This window comes from Mytilus edulis, chromosome 5 (assembly GCF_963676685.1).
Source record: "Mytilus edulis chromosome 5, xbMytEdul2.2, whole genome shotgun sequence".
Classification (NCBI taxonomy): domain Eukaryota; kingdom Metazoa; phylum Mollusca; class Bivalvia; order Mytilida; family Mytilidae; genus Mytilus; species Mytilus edulis.
The window spans coordinates 36,383,620-36,406,168 of NC_092348.1; the positions used below are offsets into that span (position 1 = coordinate 36,383,620).

The window sequence follows — 22,549 nt, forward strand, 5'->3', positions numbered from 1 at the left end:
AGAACTTAGATCATTCGGCCTGTAATATATTCATATGCGCCTGTCCCAAGTCAGGAGCATCTGGCCTTTGTTAGTCTTGTATTATTTTTAATTTTAGTTTCTTGTGTACAATTTGGAGTTTAGTATGGCGTTCATTATCACTGAACTAGTATATATATTTGTTTAGGGGCCAGCTGAAGGACGCCTCCGGGTGCAGGAATTTCTCGCTGCATTGAAGACCTGTTGGCGACCTTCTGCTGTTGTCTTCTCTATGGTTGGGTTGTTGTCTCTTTGACACATTCCCCATTTCCATTCTCAATTTTATTTTATGACAATATATACCTGGTATTGTTTTGTTTTATTACATGTATCACAGATTATTTATGTTTACAGATCTATAGAGTTCAAGAAAAAAAGATAACCTTAATTTTTGAATAGTTAGTGCCGAACTTAATCGGTATTGAGTAATGCGATTGTGTCCTCATCAATTTTAACCTGTTTCCTCTGTTTTCTATCTTGAACATCCACCAGTATATAAAGTGTCATACCACAGATCAAGAATCCTAAACACAGTCCTAGTTTGGCATAAGTGACTAAGAAGCCACTCCAAGCAAAGGCTATAATAAAACCTACTGATTCCCATAATCCCTTGTTAGAAAAGGCAGCTACTTTGTCTTTGTAAAATAGATAACCATAAAACGCTGAAATTCAAAACAAAATCTGGTATCATTTTATGCATTTGGTAAATAAAACTGCATTATGTTTTCACAAGTAAAATCACAGACTGAATTATGTGCATATTACTTAACTCAGGAACATACAAAATATTGACATTAGATACTGTTGCCAGCTAAAATTGATTGATTTCGAAATGTTTCACCTGCTAAACTGATTAATAATGAATACTATATTACAAGATGCCAAAGCAAACTCTCACGGCAGTTGTAAAAAGAAACTAATATTGTTCATTATATTATCAAGAGAATACTATTGTCAGAGGCGGATTTAGGGGGGGGGGGGACAAGGGGCCCCCCCTTTTTGGGAAAAAATTTGGTTGCTTATATAAGGAATCACTGAAGTGTGACTGGAGCGGGCCCCCTCTTAGGTCAGTCAGTGGGCCCCCACTTATGAAAATTTCTGGATCTGCCACTGATTGTTATGACAAATAATTCTCACTAGGTGACTATTGCCTAAACCAGAGACGTATTATATGTCTCTGCCTAAACAGTCTCTGAGTATACATGCATAGTTAATGGTAGACGAAGACTATGTCCCAGTGGCAAGGCAGACGGGGGGACAAAAATGTCAAAATTCATATTCATCGTATTTTAACATGGGTTATACAGCGAAATTTACTAGTGGAGCAAGAGCTTCTGACCCTTCATAAGTACCGGAATTCACCCTGATTCTTATTATTTGTGTTTCGTAAACTATATTCATCTATTTCTTTGCTTTGCCCCACTTAAGATTTTCTACCAATTTTCTTTTTATAACTTACCATTTAATTGGGACTGCATTACAGCATCTCCAATAGCCCATAAGGCTGCGAATATATAAAACCACACATAATGGTCAGAATGTGGTTTCCAGAATAGTAGTACTATCTGAGTGGTTCCATGGGTTATGAAAGCTAAAACAAAGTTGAAACATAGACTTTGAATTAATTGACAAGGGGAATTCACCGTTTGTAGTATGGTTTGGATTTTCAAATATTTTGGCCCAAGAATCATTGAAGATTTATTTTTACAACATTACAAGTTCGTCAAAATTATGCTTTTATCTATGTTTAAACTTAATTCATTTACATAAAATTGCTTCTTTCATTTTTATTATTATTTAAGCTATAAATAACAAAATAGTGCTTCCATTTCGGACATGTTTAAAGGTATTTACAATTTGGATATATTCTTAGAACATATAAATGATATTCTATATTTTCAGTTCAATCTTTCATAATTTAAGTTTATATGAAACACGTGCTCTAATGTGTTTCTTACCGAGAACAAACAATGGAGTGTGTCCTGTGACTCGAACTAGGCGTCCAAATACAAAAGAACATACAGCATTTACGGCTCCAAAACAAATCATCACATTACCTATGTTCTGTATACCCAATACACAGCTAACGTATGACTAGGAATTAAAAATTACTTATATTAAAAAACAAGTACGATTTCATCAATAACATTATTATCATCAGAATTAATTCGTGGATTAATTACATTGTCATTCTTTTGTTTAACCATAGACATATACACACATTTCATTTGGTTGATTCAGAGAGTCCGTTGGTACATTTTTTTATAAGATTTCATGAAAAAATATACTGTTCAACTGTTTGTTGAAAGCCGTTTGGTTGCCTATAATGGCTTACAATCTACTTCAGTTGAACTTTGGTGGATAGTTGTCACGTCATTGGCCATCATACTACATCGCCCTGTTTCGTTATGGTCATTAAACTTGTTTTCAAGAAACTTTTGATCAAGACGGTAATAAATAAAGGGCTTTTAACTTCAAAATAGATTTCTGTGCAAAATATTAAATTAAGAAATAATTGATGCAAGCTATCATACTTGATTGTAGTTTTAACATGGTTAGGCATTATATTCGTGATTATTTTTGCCACAGCGGTTTTACAGCATGAACGGTTGTCGTATGTAGCATTGTCTAGGTCAAATATGCCAATTTTCAATTGCAACACATTATACAGTCATAATAGATAGTCACAACATTGGAATTTGCATCATTTAAGAGTTTTGAAGTGTTTTAAGTTAATTAAATATATTAAATGCATGCCACTTTGATAAAATTCATTATTCTGCAGTAGTAAATGTACGCATTTGCCAACAACTTTTATTGGATTTAGAGCATGGGTTTATTCATAAAGTGAAAGAAGCACGTCATATTAATCATAAGTTGAATATGACTATAACATTGTGAATTGGGATACAGTTAGAAAATTAGTGACTTTTAAATCGCCATCTTTCTGCATCACCGTGTACCAGTGCATTATAATCACATTATGAATTGGAAGAATTTATTTTACATGTACACAATGGAAAATTCTTGACAATCTATTTAGATTCTCGTTTTGTAGATAGATTAGACCGTTGCAATTTGGTTTTCCCGTTTGAATGGTTTTACACTAGTAGTTTTTGGGGCCCTTTATTCCTGGCTGTTCGGTGTGAGCCTCGGCACCGTGTTGAAGAGCATACCTTGACCTATAATGATTTACTTAGATTAATTGTGACTTGGATGGAGAGTTGTATCAATGGCACTCATACCGCAGCTTCATATATCTATATAGACAATAACTGTTCAGTATCTTTATCTATCAGCTGTATGTGTTCGAGGCTAAGAAACAGATATAATGAGAGTTTTACAGTTTTTTAGTTTAGTTTACTTTATTTCAATATTTAAACAGTTATTGTCTTTATCCTGCAACTAATTTTGTTCACCCCCACCCCTAATCCAAATCGTCGTTCACTTATTGCACAAAATGGCATAAAATATCAGTTCTTTTTCATAAGAGTACACAATATTCTCCAAAGTAAGCCCATTTTGGTCATTTTGTCAAAATATGATGATTTTGTGCATTTTTCAGACCTAAAAGCTTTAGAAACACCTTGGCCGCCACCTACGATCCAAAAAGTGTTGTTACCAAAAGATTCCAATTTTGATATAGATTTCAATCAAAATTATGGGGAAAAAAGTACCAAAATTCACCTGCTAATACAAATTATGTGGGCTCCATAAATTGTAAAGGAAAGTGCCAGAAAAAATATGTTTGTCATAATAGTATTATCACAAGTATTTCTATGTGAAATTTGTAATTTTTGGGCCGATTTAAAAAACAAAAATTTTAACCCTTCGTGAACTTTCTCTAAAGTTTTTGAAAGAAATCGACACGACTCAAACGTTGACCACAATAAGGACCCCAATTGACCCCAACTGACAAAAAAGATCGATCTTAGTATCGATCTTTGGTCCAGTGTAAACGGGTAAGATCGTTCGTCAATCGGACTTAAAAAGTCTACCTCTAGAGGTGGTTTTAAAAAGATCGATTTTATTTGAATCGATCTTTTTTTTTGTGTGTAAACGCTGTGTTATATTTAGATAGGAAAATAAAGGTCAGACCGGTGTCCTATAGCCATTCTTCCCCCATGCCAATTTTTCCGGGGGGAAATCTGGATCGATCCAATATTTCCCCCCGGAAAAATTGGCATGATCCAACTTTTCCCCCTCAGCGTTATAGGGGGAAAACGAGGATCAGGCCAATTTTCCCCCTTTGCGGCATAAGAAGCTAGTTTTCCCCCTTGTAATATAACATCGGCGACGTCAGTTAGAAATATTTATCCTAATAAAACAATATCAATTTTTTTATTAGTTTAGCGGTTCCAAAGCTTCACGGACTCGTATTAATATACATTTGATATCATATACATGTGCATTCATGTTATATTTATACACACGAAGCACATTCTGATGTGGTGATCAGTATCATCAGACCCATTCTCTCTCGTTAACCCTTGGTATCATTGACCAAATTAATACAATTACTTAAACCATTTATGGTCAGTTTGAAGATTTTTCCCTGGACAGGCGTCTTTGAGGTCTCTAACATACTATAATGAAATGACTTTACATCATAAATCATGTTTGTACCACAAAGTAAAATAACCCATCAAAGGCATGGGTAGAGAAAAATTCTGATCGTCGCCTTAAAGTTTTCATTCAGGAGAAGTCCAATACGGATGCAACTTCATCAAACCTATAGAGGAGATATGTACACCCTCTCCGTAACCAGCATGGTAGACGTGAAAGTACAGGAACTATCCCCATTAGTGTGAGCTGTACAAGATCTACAAATATATCCCGCCTGCCCTAAAGGTGCATAGGGTCGACCACGATCTAGCACTATAATGATATAAATATCCACCAGAGTTACATTGACGTGTTAGTAAGTAATAAAAGGCCACCATACAGCCTCCAACAATGGAAAAAAACACATATAGTTGGCTATAAAATGCCCCGACCATAAAAATTTGAAAACAATTCAAACAAAACTAAGGACCTTATTGATAACAAAATAATTTACGAAAAACAAATCGAAAGACATGAACCATGAACAACAGCCACTGTACTACATGAGCATGGCTTTGGAATGGGCATTGGCACATCATCTTCGCTAGCCAAGGGTTACGATCCACTCCCGCTCTCTCCGTGGAGAGAGCGGGAGTGGATCGTAACCCTTGGCTAGCGAAGATGTGGCACATAAACAATGTGCTGGCCATACACTCAACCCTCAAAAATGAACCCAACCGAGGACAGCACAACGCATGAAAAAAAACCTGTAAAATATCAGTTACAATTGGCTTCCCTAAAAATGTTGGTACGGTGCACAATAAACGGTAGTTTATAGACAGACTTGTCGACATATAGACAGGCCTGCAATTGAGAATGTAGAATGACTAGAGGACACAAAGAAAGACAGATTTAATAGTTGACACATATACAGACTGATAGACCTGTAGACATACTTGTGTTATTGCAAAAGAACTAAAATTTTGTCTAAATAAACCTATTTCTAACACTGTCCGGTTAAATTTCAGACGTGTATATAAGTACATGTAGAGAAATCTATAATATAGGGGGAAAGTTTGGCATGGGGGAAAAGTTACTATATGTATACGTATTGTCAAATTTCCGCGGGGGAAGAATGGCAATGATCCAAAATTTCCCCGGGGGAAATATTGGCTCATGCCAGTCTTTCCCCCGGGGGAAAAACTGGCATGGGGGAAGAATGGCTATATAACACCGGCTCTTTTTATGTTGTAGTGTAAACGCACTGGATCAAATAAGATCGATCTCGATCGATCTTGCTTGTGCAATATAAACGCAAACTGCTCTTTTTTTTAAAGATCGATTCAAATAAGGATCTTAAACAGTAATTTGATATAACCGTTTGCTCGCAACAGAAGCAGGATACCAGGAGATTATACGTATAATAGTATCGCTCCGTGTTATCCACACATCTTTATAAGTATAAAAGTACAGGTAAAGTCACTTACTTTCGTATAATCTCCAGTTATAAAAGCTACTTCAATACCACTATATATAGTCAGTATAGTTAGCATTTTCTGTGGTCTAGAATGCCACCAATGTCTAAATGTAGACATTACTACTGATAGTGATATTTTTCTTTTTGTTTCATTGTTGCGTACGTCTAGATTTATGTTATCCAAAAATGTTGCTATAACAACAAACGCCAGGAATGCACAACCAAAATAAATACTACAGAGCATGTAAACCTGTAGAAAATGAATATAGAAATTAATTAAATGAAGTTGTCCTAATCTAGATTAGGAAAAAAAATACAATTATTTTCATGCACATAAACAGCATCAACGATATGTATATTAAGTGTAGAGAAACGGGAAATTCAACCAAGCTTGAGGTTTCAAGTTAATTCATATATATATTTGTTGTAATTTCTGTGTGTTAAGCGTTGTCTGCTTTATATGCTTTTTATGTTAGCTTTCACTAGTTTTCCAATATCTTTATCAAGTAAGGATGCAAAATGTAAAATCTCATAAATACCAAACTCCGAGGAACATTCAAAACGGAATGTCGCTAATCAAATGGAAAAATCAAAAGCTCAAACACATCACACGAATGGATAACAACTATCAATTCCTGACTTGGTACAGGCATTTTCTTATAAAGATAATAGTGGATCAAACCTAGTGTTATAACTTTATTGTTATAGTAACGTATATGCATGATCGGAAAGTACACTCATGGTAAAATATGAAAAACAACGACAAATTTCGATCTACCAACACTAAAAACACATGCATAAAATTTAATTTGGCCTTAACATACTTGCAGCTATCAAAAACAGTTACCTTTGTATCACTAGGCCTGGCCAAATTAGAGCTATTTGTTGGTAATTTCGGATCGAAATAAGCTCCACATAGATGCAAATCAATTTGAGTATCATTACTGGATTTTGTTTTAAAAACAGTTGATGAAATCAAATTTCCCCAAATCTGACCTAAAATTGAGAAACCGGCAATATAATGTCATGATTCATACATCTCGAGCGAAATAATATTCTAGTATTTTTTTTGTTGTTTTTTGTTATTTTATTTTACATTAAATGAAGTACTGGAACACAATTTGCATGTATATGGATGACCGTCGGCAAGAATCGTCACTTTATGTATAAATTGCCGCACGAAGCTTTCAAAAGCCCTGCTTTCATCAAGGTATATTATAATATGAAGTACTAGTTATTTTTTTTACATATCTTTATATAAAAAAACGAATTCAAACATATAAATCTTTGAAATCAAAAACTTTAAAATCTCGTATTCCAAAGATTATTAAAATTGAATTTAGCAATCCCGGAACTTCTCCAACTCCGGCAAGAACCATCTTGATAAATCGGAGCGCCTGTTTCATGCATGAGAAGTATGAATTGTCAGCCACGTTTGGTCTTAACTGGAACGTCAAATCTGGTGCCTCGTGAATGGAGACTTATGTGACTTGTTGAAAGCCAAATTGTTTCCTCTATATCCAGCCTTCCCGCATTTTCCAGTGGCATACCAACTTTGACACTCATCTTCATTCCGGTCTAGTCCCTTCCAAAACCTATGTAAATTGTTAATTTGTTCTTGTCCTAAATATGCATTAAACCGTTGCAAATGTATACTAAGTTTTCGTGTGAAAGAAAAAAAACAAAAAACTTTTTTGCACTTGTCCTAAGTCAGGAATCTGATGTACAGTAGTTGTCGTTTGTTTATGTAATTTATACGTGTTTCTCGTTTCTCGTCTTTTTATCTTATATAGATTAGGTCGTTGGTTTTCTCGTTTGAATGGTTTTACACCAGTAATTTGGGGGCCCTTTATAGCTTGTTGTTCGGTGTGAGCCAAGGCTCCGGCGTGTTGAAGGCCGTACATTGACCTATAATGGTTTATTTTTTAATTTTTTTATTAAATTGTTATTTGGATGGAGAGTTGTCTCATTGGCACTCATACCACATGTTCCTATATCTATTTAAATTATGCTTCGTATTACATACACATGTTTTTGTAAATAAAATTATTTAAATAAAAAATATATTCTAAGTATGTACTCCTCTGAGGAGCCAAAAAAAATTCTAGAATTAAACTTTTTTTCTAAACCTGTTTTTTGGGTTTATATGACTGTAAAAAAATAATTGGTGAAGAAAAAAGCATAGGGTGGTGCGCTTCTTTTTTTGCTACGGCCCTTTGAAAGTACCCAATTTTGATGATTTTCCCATTTGTCTTCGATTTTTACCCATTTTTTTACTATTATCGTGAGAAAAAATCACAGTTCCACAATTAAACTTTTCTTCATACTCCCAATAAAGGTGAAGTTAACCAATCTGAATAAATTCAACTAAAAAAAAAAGCTATAGGTAGGTGTTAATGAAATAAGTTTTATCATATGTTGATGCTTTTTCCTGTCAAATTTACCATGTTGTCAATTTTGTAAATTTGGGATTTTTCTCTGTTTAAAGACCAAAGTGCATATCATTTCAACTTCCATGTTATAAATGATCGAAAAATATACATATCTAAGAAATTTGAAAAGAAAAAGTTTATGTTTCTGGTAAAATCATTTTTTGTACCCCTCACCCATTCTTTCTCAAAATTTCAGCTAAAGAGACTGACTTGATTGATCGTAAAATTTGAAAATTTCATTACTCAAAAACTACGTATTGGAAATACACAATTCTTTCACAGAGTTAAGTTTGATTATGATTATTATCAAATGCATTGCTATTTTAATGTCAGAAGAATACATCCTTTAGTACTCACTTGTTTGGAAAAACATAAAGAAAAAACCAAAAAAGGTATTTGTGACGTCATCAGTTGTTCTTTTTGTCAATTCAGCATACCACACGGCTACCTGAGTTAAGTATGTACTTGTAGCCGACCACAATGTTGATGCTCCAATGCCGATTATTATTGATGCTGGCACTATTGTTCCCCATACAGCAAGGAAATTAGCTCCCATGTATACTACGTAACACACCATAGATAAAGCTATCGTCCACTTACATCCGAGATTTCCAATAACAAACGAAGGAAGAAACAAACAAGAAAGAACACCGGCGCAATAAATCACTGACAATCCCACCGTTCCTAATCCATCTTCTTTATTTAACGTACTTTGGAGATTAGATAATGAATTAAAAGATGTGAAAAGAAGTAAAAATCCTGTGCTTATTATCACTAAGTTTTTAGATGTAGTGAAAGTTGACATATGAGACTTCGAGGAAAGCATATCTTCTTTGTTATCGGGATCGATATTTTGTGTATTCATGTCATTGTGGTACTGCTCTGAAAACCAAAAAGTAAACAAAAGTAAATCAATATTATAGCTTCATGTATGTAAACAATAAAATCCAATCAAACATAAAATTATGCATTCTTTCAAATGAAAAACAACATAATGGTAAATCTTTAAAAATGACAACATTATCATAAAAAAAATATATGTTTGGATACAGGATATTATATTTTTTTCTTAAATTCAATTCAATTTTTCCAGAAAGAGGCATTGAAAATTACATTTTTTCAATAGATTTTGATTTATGTATTCGCTCCGTTCTAATGTATTAGTTCAGAAAAGAAAGAAAAAACGTTATAAATTACATGCGTCCGAAGCACTTTACTGTTTTTTCCCGTCATCTGGAAAGATCAAAATCGTTGAAAGCCAAAGATAAGAACCGAAACATTTGAAGAGATGTATGATAAAAATACCCCCCCCCCCCCCCCATTAATAGCCAAATCCATCTAAGGTAAACTTTCCTTGCGGGAGATGAAACCTTTGTTTCTTTGTAACTTCTAAACTTATAAACGGACAATTTTAGAATGGCTTGTTTTTAATCATGTCAATACTAAAGTACTGACTACTGAGCTGATTATATATACCATGTTTGGGGACTTTAAGGAAGTTCACTGCTCAGTTTCAAAATAAATCACTTTCCATAACACTAGTATATGTTGATAGGGGATTAGTTGAGGAATCAAAAAAGCAAAAAAATATATAGGGGTCAATGTGCTTGTTTTCGAGATATTAGCCATTGGAATTCTGGTGGGAAAATGTTCTCTCTTGATTTTTCATAGCTTTATCATTGACCAGTTAAAGTTCTCAAAAACTATCAAAAAATAAATAAGATTTTATAAGACTTTTATAGATGTCTTATACTTATACATGTAAAAGATTTATAAAAAGAAAAATGGAGTCCATGGGTAAAATTTGTTAAGGCCTTCAAATGGATAAAACCAGAGCATTTCGAAAATCGGAAAAAAAATCCAAAATATCCTTAAATCTTCAAACTGGGCTTGGGTATAGACCAAGTGCTGTACACTTTATAAATTTCATGCATGAGAAGCGCTTTTCTGAATTTTCATCCATCAAAGGTGAGGGTAAAAAAAATATAAAAAAAAACAAATGAAAAATAATCTAGCAAAAGCAACCTACTACAAACATTTTCGTGTCCTTTTGCAATGTCACAATCATCAAAGTATTGTCCGCATAGTTCACATTTGTACTGTGTACTAATATCAGTATATTCTTTCTCCATATCACTTTATTATATACCTAAAATATATAAATTAAATGTGTAATGCAAACTCTAGAAAGAAAATAATAATATATTTTATTTTCCTTTCCAATATTAGGGTTTTTTTTTAATTGGTAAGCAAGATACTACATGTAGGAAGCGTCTTTGGTCCACTTTATCATTTTATTCGGATACTTGCGGATATCTTCTCAAAGTTCAACGGAAACCTAAGAAAAGAACCTGGATAGAACCAATAAGTTGGGTTGCTATAACCAAAAAATCCGGATGTTGAACCAGTTACCATGGTTTCGAACCAAAGAACCCATATAGAACCAAGGTTTTGAGCAGAGTGCCTGGATAGAACCTAATTGAATTCGGAAATTTTATGTTTTTTTTTATACCTCTCCATCACACATAATATGTCTGCACACTTATTAGGTCTGCTCTGTCTCACATACCTCACACATAAACTGTCGTCCTCTCGCATACACTCCCCTCTCTCACATACTCTTCTCTCAAACACTCTCTCTTTTCTCTCAAACACTCTCTCTCCTCGCACCTCTCTCTCTCTCTCTCTCTCTCCTCTCCCACCTTCCTCTCTCTTTCTCTCCCCACTCTCTCTCCTCTCACACACACTCTCTCTTTTCTCTCAAACACTCTCTTCTCACACACCTCTCTCTCTCTCTCCTCTCACACACCTCTCTTTCTCTCCCCACTCTCTCCTCTCTCGCACACTCTCCTCCTCTCACACACACTCTCTCTTTTCTCTAAAACACTCTCTCTCCTCACACACCTCTCTCTCTCCTCTCACACACCTCTCTCCTCTCTTCTTTCACACACACTTTCTCTCTCTCTTATCACATACTCTCGCTCTGCTATTTCACACACAAAGTAACCTTTAACTAAAGTAACCTTTAACCCAACCCTAATTTTTAGCCCTACTCTTAACCCTTTTGACCCTTAACCAACGTCTTCGTCATACCCTTATCCCTCTCAACCATTCGCATACCAACCCGTAAATACCCTTAATTATGTTTTCCCATAACTATACCAACACATATTCATACTTTCCCGTAACCCCCTAACTCGTAACCTATAATCCATAACCCGAACTCTTCCTACCAACAACAACAAAAAAAAAACCGTCATTTTCCCTACCCTACACGACACTTAACCAGAACTCTTACTCCTATACATGACCCAAACTCCTCTCCCAAGTGAATGCTATGGCAAAGATCCAAAATGGCTATGACAGTATAGAGGTCTACTCCGTAAAGTCTGTGGACACCACAGTCCATCGGTGAGGACGCCACTGTCTACCATAGTGTGGGAAAGATTGGTACTTTTTTTATATTTCAAACATTTTATTAATAATAGATACTTATATTGAATACAATCAATAGTTAAAATCATATATCACAGATAGTACGATTGTAACTCAATAATAAATAAATCCGAAAATTACTGAAAATTATTTACTTTTAGATATAAATCAAATTACCGAAAACAAATTTATAAAATTAATTTTCAAAAAACCCCAATTTTGATACTGAAAACCCCCCAATTTATAAATAAACAACAAAGTGTTTTTAAATTCCTTTTACAAATCTAGATATAAACTTTCCTTTAAATAATTTACCTTTATAATTAAAACAAGCTATTGTAAACTAGTATTATATTTAAATTTAACTATAAATAAATATCGTCCGTTAAATTTTACCTATAATGTTTACCTTTAACAAAATCAAAATACACAATACATAGTGATTACATTTAACATCAAAATCAATATCGTACACACACAACCCACTAAAGTCCATAATGCATTGTCATGTGTGCTACGACAATAACTTTTACCTTTAAATTTTTGAACTGAACTGTTTTAAATTCTACATGTAATAAATACATGTCAAATTCCATGTTACTTTAAACTTTAAATGAGACCGTCAACTTCTAATTTATAATTAAAATAATTTGAGTTTACTACAATATCAAAATCTGCCTGTAAACTGTCTAATATTAACTGTTTATGCTTATGTCTGTCCGGTTCTTTACCAATTATATCCCGCAATTCCTTATCACTGATTATATACGTGGTTATCATATTCTGGTCACTTACGCGACCTAATGCCGGTTTAGGTTTCCCTTCTACAGTATTAATTAAACACAGTTGGTATGTTTCCTTTTTAACTTCAGTCACTTTTCGCTTTTTACCACCAATAACGTTAAACTGTACTTCTCCAGAAAGATCGTCTGGATCTGCCGCGATATCGGACCATGCCTTGGAAACGGGCGAGGACTTTTCGGTATCTACGGTCTCCTTTGTCGTATCCACGGTCTCCTGTGTCGTCTCCTGTGTAACGGGGGAAGTATCCTGTGTATGTTCTGTCTCCATGTCTAACGGTGTATCATCACTAATGTCACTGTTTTGAGTCTCCGGAACCGAGACTACTTCCAACGAAACTGTTGCCTTTTTGCCTGACCGTGACGGACAGTTCTTACGAATGTGTCCCACGGTTCTACACTTGAGGAATAACGGTGCCCTACCCACTACGGTAAGTAAACAGTCTTTACCTGCTATACTAGTACGGTACGGTAACGATTGTACATCCTTCTCTGATATCTCCAATGTAACTTTAATGTTCCCATTAGCTAACGTTATTCCTTCGGATTTCTCCGTTTCACGTGAACAACTAACTATTTTGCCATACTGTTCTAAAAACGATTCAACTGCAGTTAACTTTAACCATACTGGAAGCCACAAAACTTTCATTAACACTGTTCTTGTGTCTGCACGGCTTACGGTAACTCTGGTATTTAACGACGTAAAGTCCGAATTTATCACTTTATCGGCAATATCTTCAGTAGTAAAGGTTGTATACCAAATACCACCAATATCCACCTTGAAAATCGCTGTCACATCATCCGGGTTAACAATGTTCTTTAATGCACGGATAATCCAAGTACGTGTGTTAACTGGCGATCCATCCGTAAACGAAAACTTCGCACTGCATCTAAGTAATCCATAATCAACTAAATCCATTTTATCACTTTCACTTTTAACTTTAACTTTTCACTCGCTTTAATCTTTGCCAAAAGGCCGAGAAGCGAGAATCCAAAATGGCTATGATAGTATAGAGGTCTACTCCGTAAAGTCTGTGGACACCACAGTCCATCGGTGAGGACGCCACTGTCTCCCATAGTGTGGGAAAGATTGGTACTCCTCCCTTAAGTTAACCTTCATTAGGTAAGAGTACAACACACTATAATACAATCTATGTTTTTTTATTGCAATTAAAATGTCATACTTCGCCGGTCTTTTAACATTTTACAATTTGCAATATATACCTGTATGAAACTAAATAATATTTCGCGGCAAGTTGATTTTAATTATATTAAAATTAATGTTCAAATTTATTCAAAAATGGTTCTCTGATAGAAACAACTCATCAAGGGGGGATTTTATTTACACTTTAAAGAAGAGTTTTGCTTAGAACCATATCTGTTTACATTATGGCGGGGTCATAGAGTAACTATATGTAAATTAAGGGTATGTAGTACAAAGTTTCCCATCGAAACACTTTTACAGGAAGATGGAGAAATGTACCACGAAATGAGAGAATTTGTCCACTTTGTAAAGCTGGTCTTGGGGATATATACCACTATTTATGTCAATGTACCAATTGTGAAGTTAAGGATTAAAGGGGGAAGTTCATACCTCCATATTATTTAAAATATCCGAATGTAAAAAAATTACTAGCCATGCTTAAATATTGTAATAGTAATGTGCTGTCTATATAAGCTGTCAATTTTTATTCAAAAGGTAGAAAAGATGCTTGTCTAATTTAAAACTTTAATAAACAAAGACTTATTTCTGACGATGTATAAGTCAACAATGTATGCTGTTTGTATTATGAACTATGTTGACGTAATTAATATTGTGTATAATATGCTCATGTTACGCAGTCTTCTGCGGCTGAGAAACTCAGTTTTCTTTAATAAACTAAACTGTAAACTATATATATGTATAAAACGAAAAATCAAAGCATATTTTTGTTTGTTCCATCATTAAGGAAAGTAAAATAATAATTCACTTTTTGCAGCCAGTTTGGTTCAGTTTGATCAAACTAAGATAAGAAAAAAAAAAAAAAAAAAAAAACCAATTTGAAACATCGCTAATGAATTGTTCACTTCGAAGTGAATAATTCGACCTGATTGAAACAATCATGTGACCAGCAATTTAACTCCTTAGGGTATGGATGGGTCAGCCATACATTTGACGTTTTCAGCTATCAAAAGGAAAAGAATGGCAGCATTGAAAGTGAAACAAAGAGAAATCTTTTGGTAGACTGATTCGATCCACAAAAACCCATTCATAATACACAGGTAACACGATGATTAAAATATTTTTTAGTCTATAATAATATGAAATCAAACAGACCTAGAAAATTTAAATTCCAATTGCAAGTTTTACCTATCTAGGTCTTTCCACTTTTCTGTGGAAAGACCTATTGTATTTCTTCTGATTATTATTTTTTTTCCCGCCACATTTTGAAATTTTTGTCGCTTGAATATTTCTTATACTGTATTGTACAGTTTATGTGCTTTTAAATTTCACCCTGCTAAGACTACAATTTTCTTTGTAAGAGTTATCTGCCTATTCACTGTTTATCAAATGTGTGCATCTCCTTCGTAACAAAAAAAGATATCGACAAAATTTCTTTTACAAATTGTTCGTTACATCCTCAGGAATTTTTGGCTAATTTGGATCGAAGCAATTTTTATAAAATTTATAAGAGTTATCTACCTGAAACTACCTTTACGTTATAAATTTGTTGGTATGTTTTTTTTAACTCATAAACCGTTAACCGTATAACCCTGGAACATTTTTATTTGAGGTACCAAGGTTCTTACTTAGAAAATGGTGTCAAGGTCAAAGGTTAAGGTCAAGTTCTAAATTTTGACTTTTCTTTGTTTTTGCATTTTCTCCAACACTTTTAAAGATTTATTTAAAGGAAAGAGTGCAAAATGTTTGCCTTATTAAAATGAAGATATTTTACATTTGGTCTGAAACAATCGATGACATCTTAAGGGAGTAAGTGCCCCTGAAATGTTTAATTATAAGGTTATTTGATTATTACTTCAACTTGGTTCACTATAAAGCCATATGACCTTTTACAAAAGCTCGGGTGATATATGACCTTGAAAAATTATAACCGGAGTAACCTTGAGAAACCGGAAGTAGCCATTTTTGCACTTTTTTCATGAAAAAGTACTCTGAATCAATAAGTTTTGTAGTTTAAATACACTAACCGGTCAAATAAGAGTAGAAGTGACTTTCGATAAACCGGAAGTGGCTAGTTATCTCCTGATTTACAGGCAAGAGTATATAGAAACTATATATTTTTGGTATCATAGTGAAAAAGGCTATCTTATGAGACTGGAAGAAACATTCACTTTACCGGAAGTAGCAAATTATCTCCTTTTGTTCACTTTAAAGCAGATCAAAACCATTTATTTATAGTATTAGTCGAAAGAAACTAGCTTCTTTTCAAAATATCTTTGATGTGGAAAGACCTTCAATTGTTCTCTGAACATTTAATTATATTTATATTTAGAATGAAATTCAAAACAGTGTGGCTGTGGCCATTGATTGACACATTAAATTCATCCATTGACTGGGACAATTTAGGTGAACGTTTGTATGTAACGACCAATGCTCACTATGTACTTTCTAAAGACACTTAAACTATGGGGTCACCAAAGGTTCTCAACACCTTAATAAAGTAATTCGAAAAATTAATCAGAAATAACACGATGTTTTGATTTATATCAATTATATAAATCAAAACATAAAGGTTATTCCTGATTAATTTTTCGAATTATTTTATAATTAAAGGCGTTAAGAAACCTTTGGTGACCCCACAGTTTAAATGTCTATCGTAGGTACGCCGTAAACAGTGGTCGTTACAGACAAACGTTCACGTAAATTGTCCCAGTCAATCATGGATGAATTTAATGTGTCAATCAATGGCCACAGCCACACTGTTTTGAATTTCATTCTATATCTGGGTACATGAATGGAGGAAGTCAGTGGAGGTCACCTCGATAGTTAATTAGATTTCGTATATACTGCAATGCAAACAATATGCTGATACATATTATTGACCCCATGCATCGTAAGTTGTTAATATTAGACTTTTAGAATTTGGATATATACATTTTAGTATGTTATAAATAAAATAAGATGTTTTTTTTTAATTTGGATAGGGCCATTTTAGTATGTTATAAATCAAATATAAGAATGTATCGGGGAACATGAACTGGACATGTCACGCCCCTTTTACTGTAAAGGTTGAGCAAACTTTCTTAAAAAAAAGGCAAAACAACACAATAATGGAATTGTAGTTAATGTACGATATGTTGACGACAGAAAAACGGTCAGAGAACGGTATACCTTAATTCGTCCATTTAAAACACAGGTTATAGTTATTGTACGACATGCTGACGACAGACAGACGATCAGACAACAATATACCAGAATTCGTCCTGTCTAAAACACAGGCGTTTTAATAAAGAAAAACGCAAAAATCTTGAATCTTTTTTTTTTTTTTAAGTTTGTCTGATGTTTGGTTGACAGTTAAAAAGTACTAATTTCTATGAAACTGTAATTATTTCCGGGGTAAAGTAATTGCAGAAAACCTAAAAAAAGAATTCTTTAATTAATAAAGTGATTTAATACACTGACCCCTGTAATTACGGGGGTGAACATGGAATGAATCCCACTTGTCTCCCTCTTTCTATTTTTTTGGTGAAGCATAACATATTTTTACTTTCCTCGACACCTGGATACCACTCGACTCTCAATTCCCTCCAACCTAACCCCACTCATTTCCAGACTTCGATTCCAGAATCGTGTCGACCTAGTGGCATCTTTGAGGGAAGGTTGTTTCGGGGGTTGGAAATATTTTTTGGACGATCAATGCATCTAAATGGGACATATGGTTGGACCTCACTATCTCCTGGGATGGGAATGATTGTCTTATTATATACAGACTGGTCTAATCGATGATGAAGGGGTATTTCATAATTTTAATAAATTAAATGATATGTTAATTGAACTGGAGAGAAACATATTGCGACTGACATTTGAAACCTTTCTATCATTATTTAAAGCATGTTTAATATAGAATTAATCATTTAATATAAATACCATGATGGGGAACTTGGTCGGTTCTCGAATTGAGGGGTGTAATCGTCTGCACCGGTCAGATGACTTTTCGAAAATGTTCACAGAACTGGAGAGAAGCTATTGCGACTTGATGAAGAGCTAAGTCGATTCTCGAATTGAGGGGTGTAATGTGTGCGAAGCGTCTTCAACGGTTAATAAAGGAAAATTTTGTAAATTTTTACAGAACTGGAGAAAAAACCTATTGCTACTGATAATTAAAACTTTCCCATCATTATTTATAGCATATTTTAAATATAAGTTGTTGTTTAAAAGCCAAGGAGCATTTGAGGAATAAAATAGTACAAATTTATCAGTGGCGGATCCAGAAATTGGGGGCCCTATGACTGCTTAAGAGGGGGTCCGCTCCAGTCATGCTTCAGTGACTCCCTATATAATCAACCAATTTTCCCCCAGAAAAGGGTGCGGAGCGGGCCCCCTGAAAAACCCGCTTAATTAATCCGCCTCGGGGCATTAAACTATTAGACAATTAAGACTAGAAGAGAAAATCCAAACTATAAGCGGCGACCATTCATCTTTACAGGTGGAATGGTTTTTTTTTTTTTTTTTTTTTATTGTATATACATTATGGCGATGATATTTACCTTTGTACACGAATCACGCAATTAGATAAGATTTTTGTACATCTATGTGACGTAGGTTATAAAATTTGAGTTTAAGTTTCAAATTGACATCCTGTTCATACAATCCCGTCAGTAGTCCGAGATTACTCTGACGTCCAACGGCTGTTTTGTCAGACAAGCTGGGACCGTGGGATTGTCTGGCAAAACAGCCGTTGGACGTCAGAGTTATCTCTGACTATCCCGTCAGTTGTGTCCTCATGCATACTTCCAAGATGTTACTGTGTGACCGTCAATGAAATCGTTTGTACACGAATCATAGTGTTTAGACGTGTCTGCGTATTTATACATCATTTATACGGTGAGGTACTCTCAGGTAAAACAAATTTAGACCAGTTTAAATTTTATAATCACATCTCATCTAGAACATACACGGAGAATATTTAATTTGCATTACTTATATATTATATAAGACACAAAATAGTGTAATGGAATCAATCATCACATGTAGTAGAGCCCAGTGTTTCGTCGAGATGGCGTCCATTTTGAATTTATAAATTGTATAACCATGTTTACTCTGACAGGACTCGTTAAATCCAATGTCTCGAAGAGAAAAGATGCCACACTGTACAAGTATCAAGGTTACTGAACTTTTCGAGTATTCCATACATGTAGGTACATATAGCCTTTTGAATAGGAAATGTACCATACTCTGTCTATATACAATTGATTTATAAATTTTAATTTCATCACACATCCGTGTTAACAAACTTTGTAGAACTTATGAATAGGAGTTGTTGTTAATTTGTCCTCATTTTGAACATTCATACATGTATAAAAAAAGAGATATTGTATGAAGTTTTATGAGACAACCCTCCACAAGAGACCAATTACGTAATAGTAAAAGTTCAATGATAAGTTAATATTGATATTTACAAACCTGCTCGTGCATTTTTCATTGTTATTCAACGCAAATTTATTTTCTAAGATACCTGGGACGATCTTATTTCACAAAGGATTTCTATTGTCTACTTATTGTACCTCGAACTTATTTACCCGATGTAGGTCTTTAAGTTGAGGTTCAATTCAATAAAAGTTAATCGGGCATGACTAATTAGATACGCCCTCTCAAAATCAGGGGGTCCGAAATAGAATTGGGAAAAACACCCAGCAAAATACCTTAATTTACCATTTCAAGAATTTGTTTGTTTCAAAGTGCTTTTGGTTGCTTAAATATCTTCGATCAATAATCAGGTGGTATTTTGTGGAAATAAATAACCTGTCCCGAACCGGGAGATGTTGGCTGCAATAGGAATTAATTTAAAAAAAAGTCCATATCTCATTTACTTATAATGGCCGTTATTGTTTGTAAATTCATGACGTTTTGTATATGACATTCGTCTATCGTGGAGAAAAAAAAGGAAGGAGGGCTTTATAACTTACGAGTTCGATCATTATGGTTCAAATCTATTCTATCACTGCATACGTTTTACCTCTAGCGAACGCTCTGCCTTATTGTAAAAAGTGCCACTCTAAATTTGTAAACATTTACTTCAAATTGATCCACTTTGAATCTAGTCGTGAATATGCATGACATATTTGCCACTGGACACAAAGGAGCAATAAATTAATCAGCTTCATTTAGTGATTTATAATTATTTGTCCTCAGTTGATTATAGTCTCAAACAGTTTTCCAATTTTTATATATTTCATTTTTATTTACATTTGAATTTTTATGCGTAAATCTTAGCATTTCTTCCATCATTTTTCTCTTTGCATTTAATCTTTTTTTTTTAATATTAAAAAAAAACGTTGTCGTAGTACACATCAGGGGTTGCATTGTATAATTTCCAGCAAAACTTACATTTAAGTTTAACATATTTAGACTCGTCCAGTTCAGGGGAATTAGGTTTCTGCAAGTGTTTTTTATGTACTTTTTATATATTTTTGACGGTTTGTAAGTCAGTAAAAGTTCAATGATTAAGTTAATATTGACATTTAAAGACCTTCTCACAAAAAGGGCTGAACACCCCTTTTTGTTCGGAGGCCTTTTAGTAATAGTAAAAGTTCAATGATAAGTTAACAACTAAGTACAGGTTCCTGACTTGGGACTTTCTATGAAAACATGTCTCTCTTTTTTTTTTTTCTTCTTTTTTTTTTTTTTTACATATTTGCTGTTGGAAGTTATGTAAACAACTATCAATTAAACAACAATAAGTCAAAACATACTTAGATTCTTTATTAATAATCATTTCATTTGAATTAACCATTTCATCTTGGTTGAATAATTAACTTCCCGGTCACACTATTTGTGTTTACAGAATTGACAAAGTAGTTATTTTTGCCCATTGAAAACAGTATTTTTTTAAAAACAATTTTAAAGATATTTTTGTTCATCAATGTAGACAACACGTTCACTTCTGGACACTAAAGTATTTATTTTGTTGATTTGACATGTTTCCATTATTCATATTAGTTTTTTAAATTCAAATTCAAGATTTCGACATACATTTGTCACGACCGGTATAATATGTATGGGTTTCGTGATAAACCCAATGCATCTAGATTTACTTTATAAACAGAGGTTCCAAGGTTTTTAAAATCAGTTTCTAAAGAGGATCATAGGGCAATAGTTTAATCAGATTAATGGTACTCACGGCAATGCTAACGGTATCGTGACCTGGGAAAACCTTTATAAATAGCCCATCTCGTTTGTACAGGTAAGTTGTTTGTAAACATGAGCGGTTACCTGATCAATTACCTACTACATGACATATACTATAATATACGACACATACTGCTCTTAAAGTTTCCTCTTTATTTACAAATAATACACATGTGTTGTCTTTTTATCTGCTTTTAAGAAAGTGGAGCACTGGCATGTTCAGTTTTTCAACCGAAAAACAATGGAAATCGGCAAAATGCTGCAGAACCGCTTGCTTTATTATATACGAAAATAATAGATCATTGTTTATTGCTTAACGTCCGTTGGCAAATATGTCATGCATGTTCGGGACGAGTACAATTGAACAATGAATACAATCAATAGACAGGGCCGTAACTACATGCAGGCAAATGAGGCAAATGCCTCCTGTTGGAAATTTCAACAACAAAAGATGTTGAGACAGCTTGTCTTCATATCAAATTGTTTTCACGGCGAGTGTCTTGTAAGAAGCAAGTTCTCTGCAGGTTTTTCGTGATCCATGTTTCTTATTTAATTTTAGTTTTCAGTGTTGGGTCTTGTGTGTAGTCTTTAGTCTTATCTGTACCCGGGTTTGTCTTTAATTAATTTATTGTCCTACTATATGACTATACTCTAAGTGTTGATTTTCATAATTGTAAATCTAGTAATTTTGTTTTAAACTTGAGTTTTTTTTATACTGAAGGACCTTTTGTCTAATTAAAAAATACTTTTAAATTGTAAAATTATTTTAAATTAGATCTACGATGACGAGTAAACGGATGTGTGGTTTGGCAATGTTGCATTCCGCCTCCATTGTGCGATAAAATATTTTAAGAAGATTCGATGCTACTGGAAACAGAAAAAGTGGTCGTTTCAGCATGGAGAATTGACTTTAATATCAAAGAATACAAAACTGACTCTCTTTTTTATGCCCCACCTACGATAGTAGAGGGGCATTATGTTTCCTGGTCTGTACGTCCGTCCGTCCGTCCGTCTGTCTGTTGTTCGTCCGTGCGTCCGTTCGTCCCGCTTCAGGGAGTTTTTGATGAACTTGAAGTCCATTCAACTTAAAACTTAGTACACATATTCCTTATGATATGATCTTCCTAATTTTAATGCCAAATGAGAGTTTTGACCCCAATTTCACATTCATCGAACATAGAAAATGATAGTGCAAGTTGGGCATCCGTGTACTGAGGACACATTCTTGTTTGTAGATAAAAGTAGATAGCTGACTTGGGTTAAATTAAAATGAGACCTCTAATCTCCCGGTATCAAATCATTTGAAAAAAACAACAAATGTATTGCCATATGACCTTTTACATTGAAGGGTTAAAATTGCATTAAGTCGTGTTCGGACCTTTTAATAGAAATTAAAGGAATATGGAGTAAACGTGCACGGGACTTAATACATAGAAAACCAAACCCTCCCCTAACATGGGACAGTGGTGTAACAGTACAACATAAGAACGAA

At 34.0% G+C, this 22,549-nt stretch overlaps 1 protein-coding gene across 2 annotated transcripts; it reads right to left on the reverse strand.

The window, feature by feature from the left end:
• Positions 1-318: 318 nt before the first annotated feature.
• LOC139523565 (protein unc-93 homolog A-like) lies at positions 319-21,232 on the reverse strand. Of its 2 annotated transcripts, XM_071317683.1 has the most exons (8): positions 21,050-21,232; positions 10,502-10,621; positions 8,830-9,354; positions 6,888-7,036; positions 6,051-6,290; positions 1,977-2,112; positions 1,478-1,609; positions 319-680 (listed from the first exon to the last, which is right to left on the reverse strand). In XM_071317683.1, the coding sequence occupies exons 2-8, from the start codon at positions 10,602-10,604 to the stop codon at positions 430-432; spliced, it is 1,536 nt and encodes a 511-aa protein (XP_071173784.1). In that variant the 5' UTR covers positions 10,605-10,621; positions 21,050-21,232; the 3' UTR covers positions 319-429. The 2 variants fall into 2 exon arrangements, with proteins under 2 accessions (XP_071173784.1, XP_071173786.1); XM_071317685.1 differs by lacking the exon at positions 21,050-21,232 and having other exon boundaries at positions 10,509-10,621.
• Positions 21,233-22,549: the final 1,317 nt, after the last annotated feature.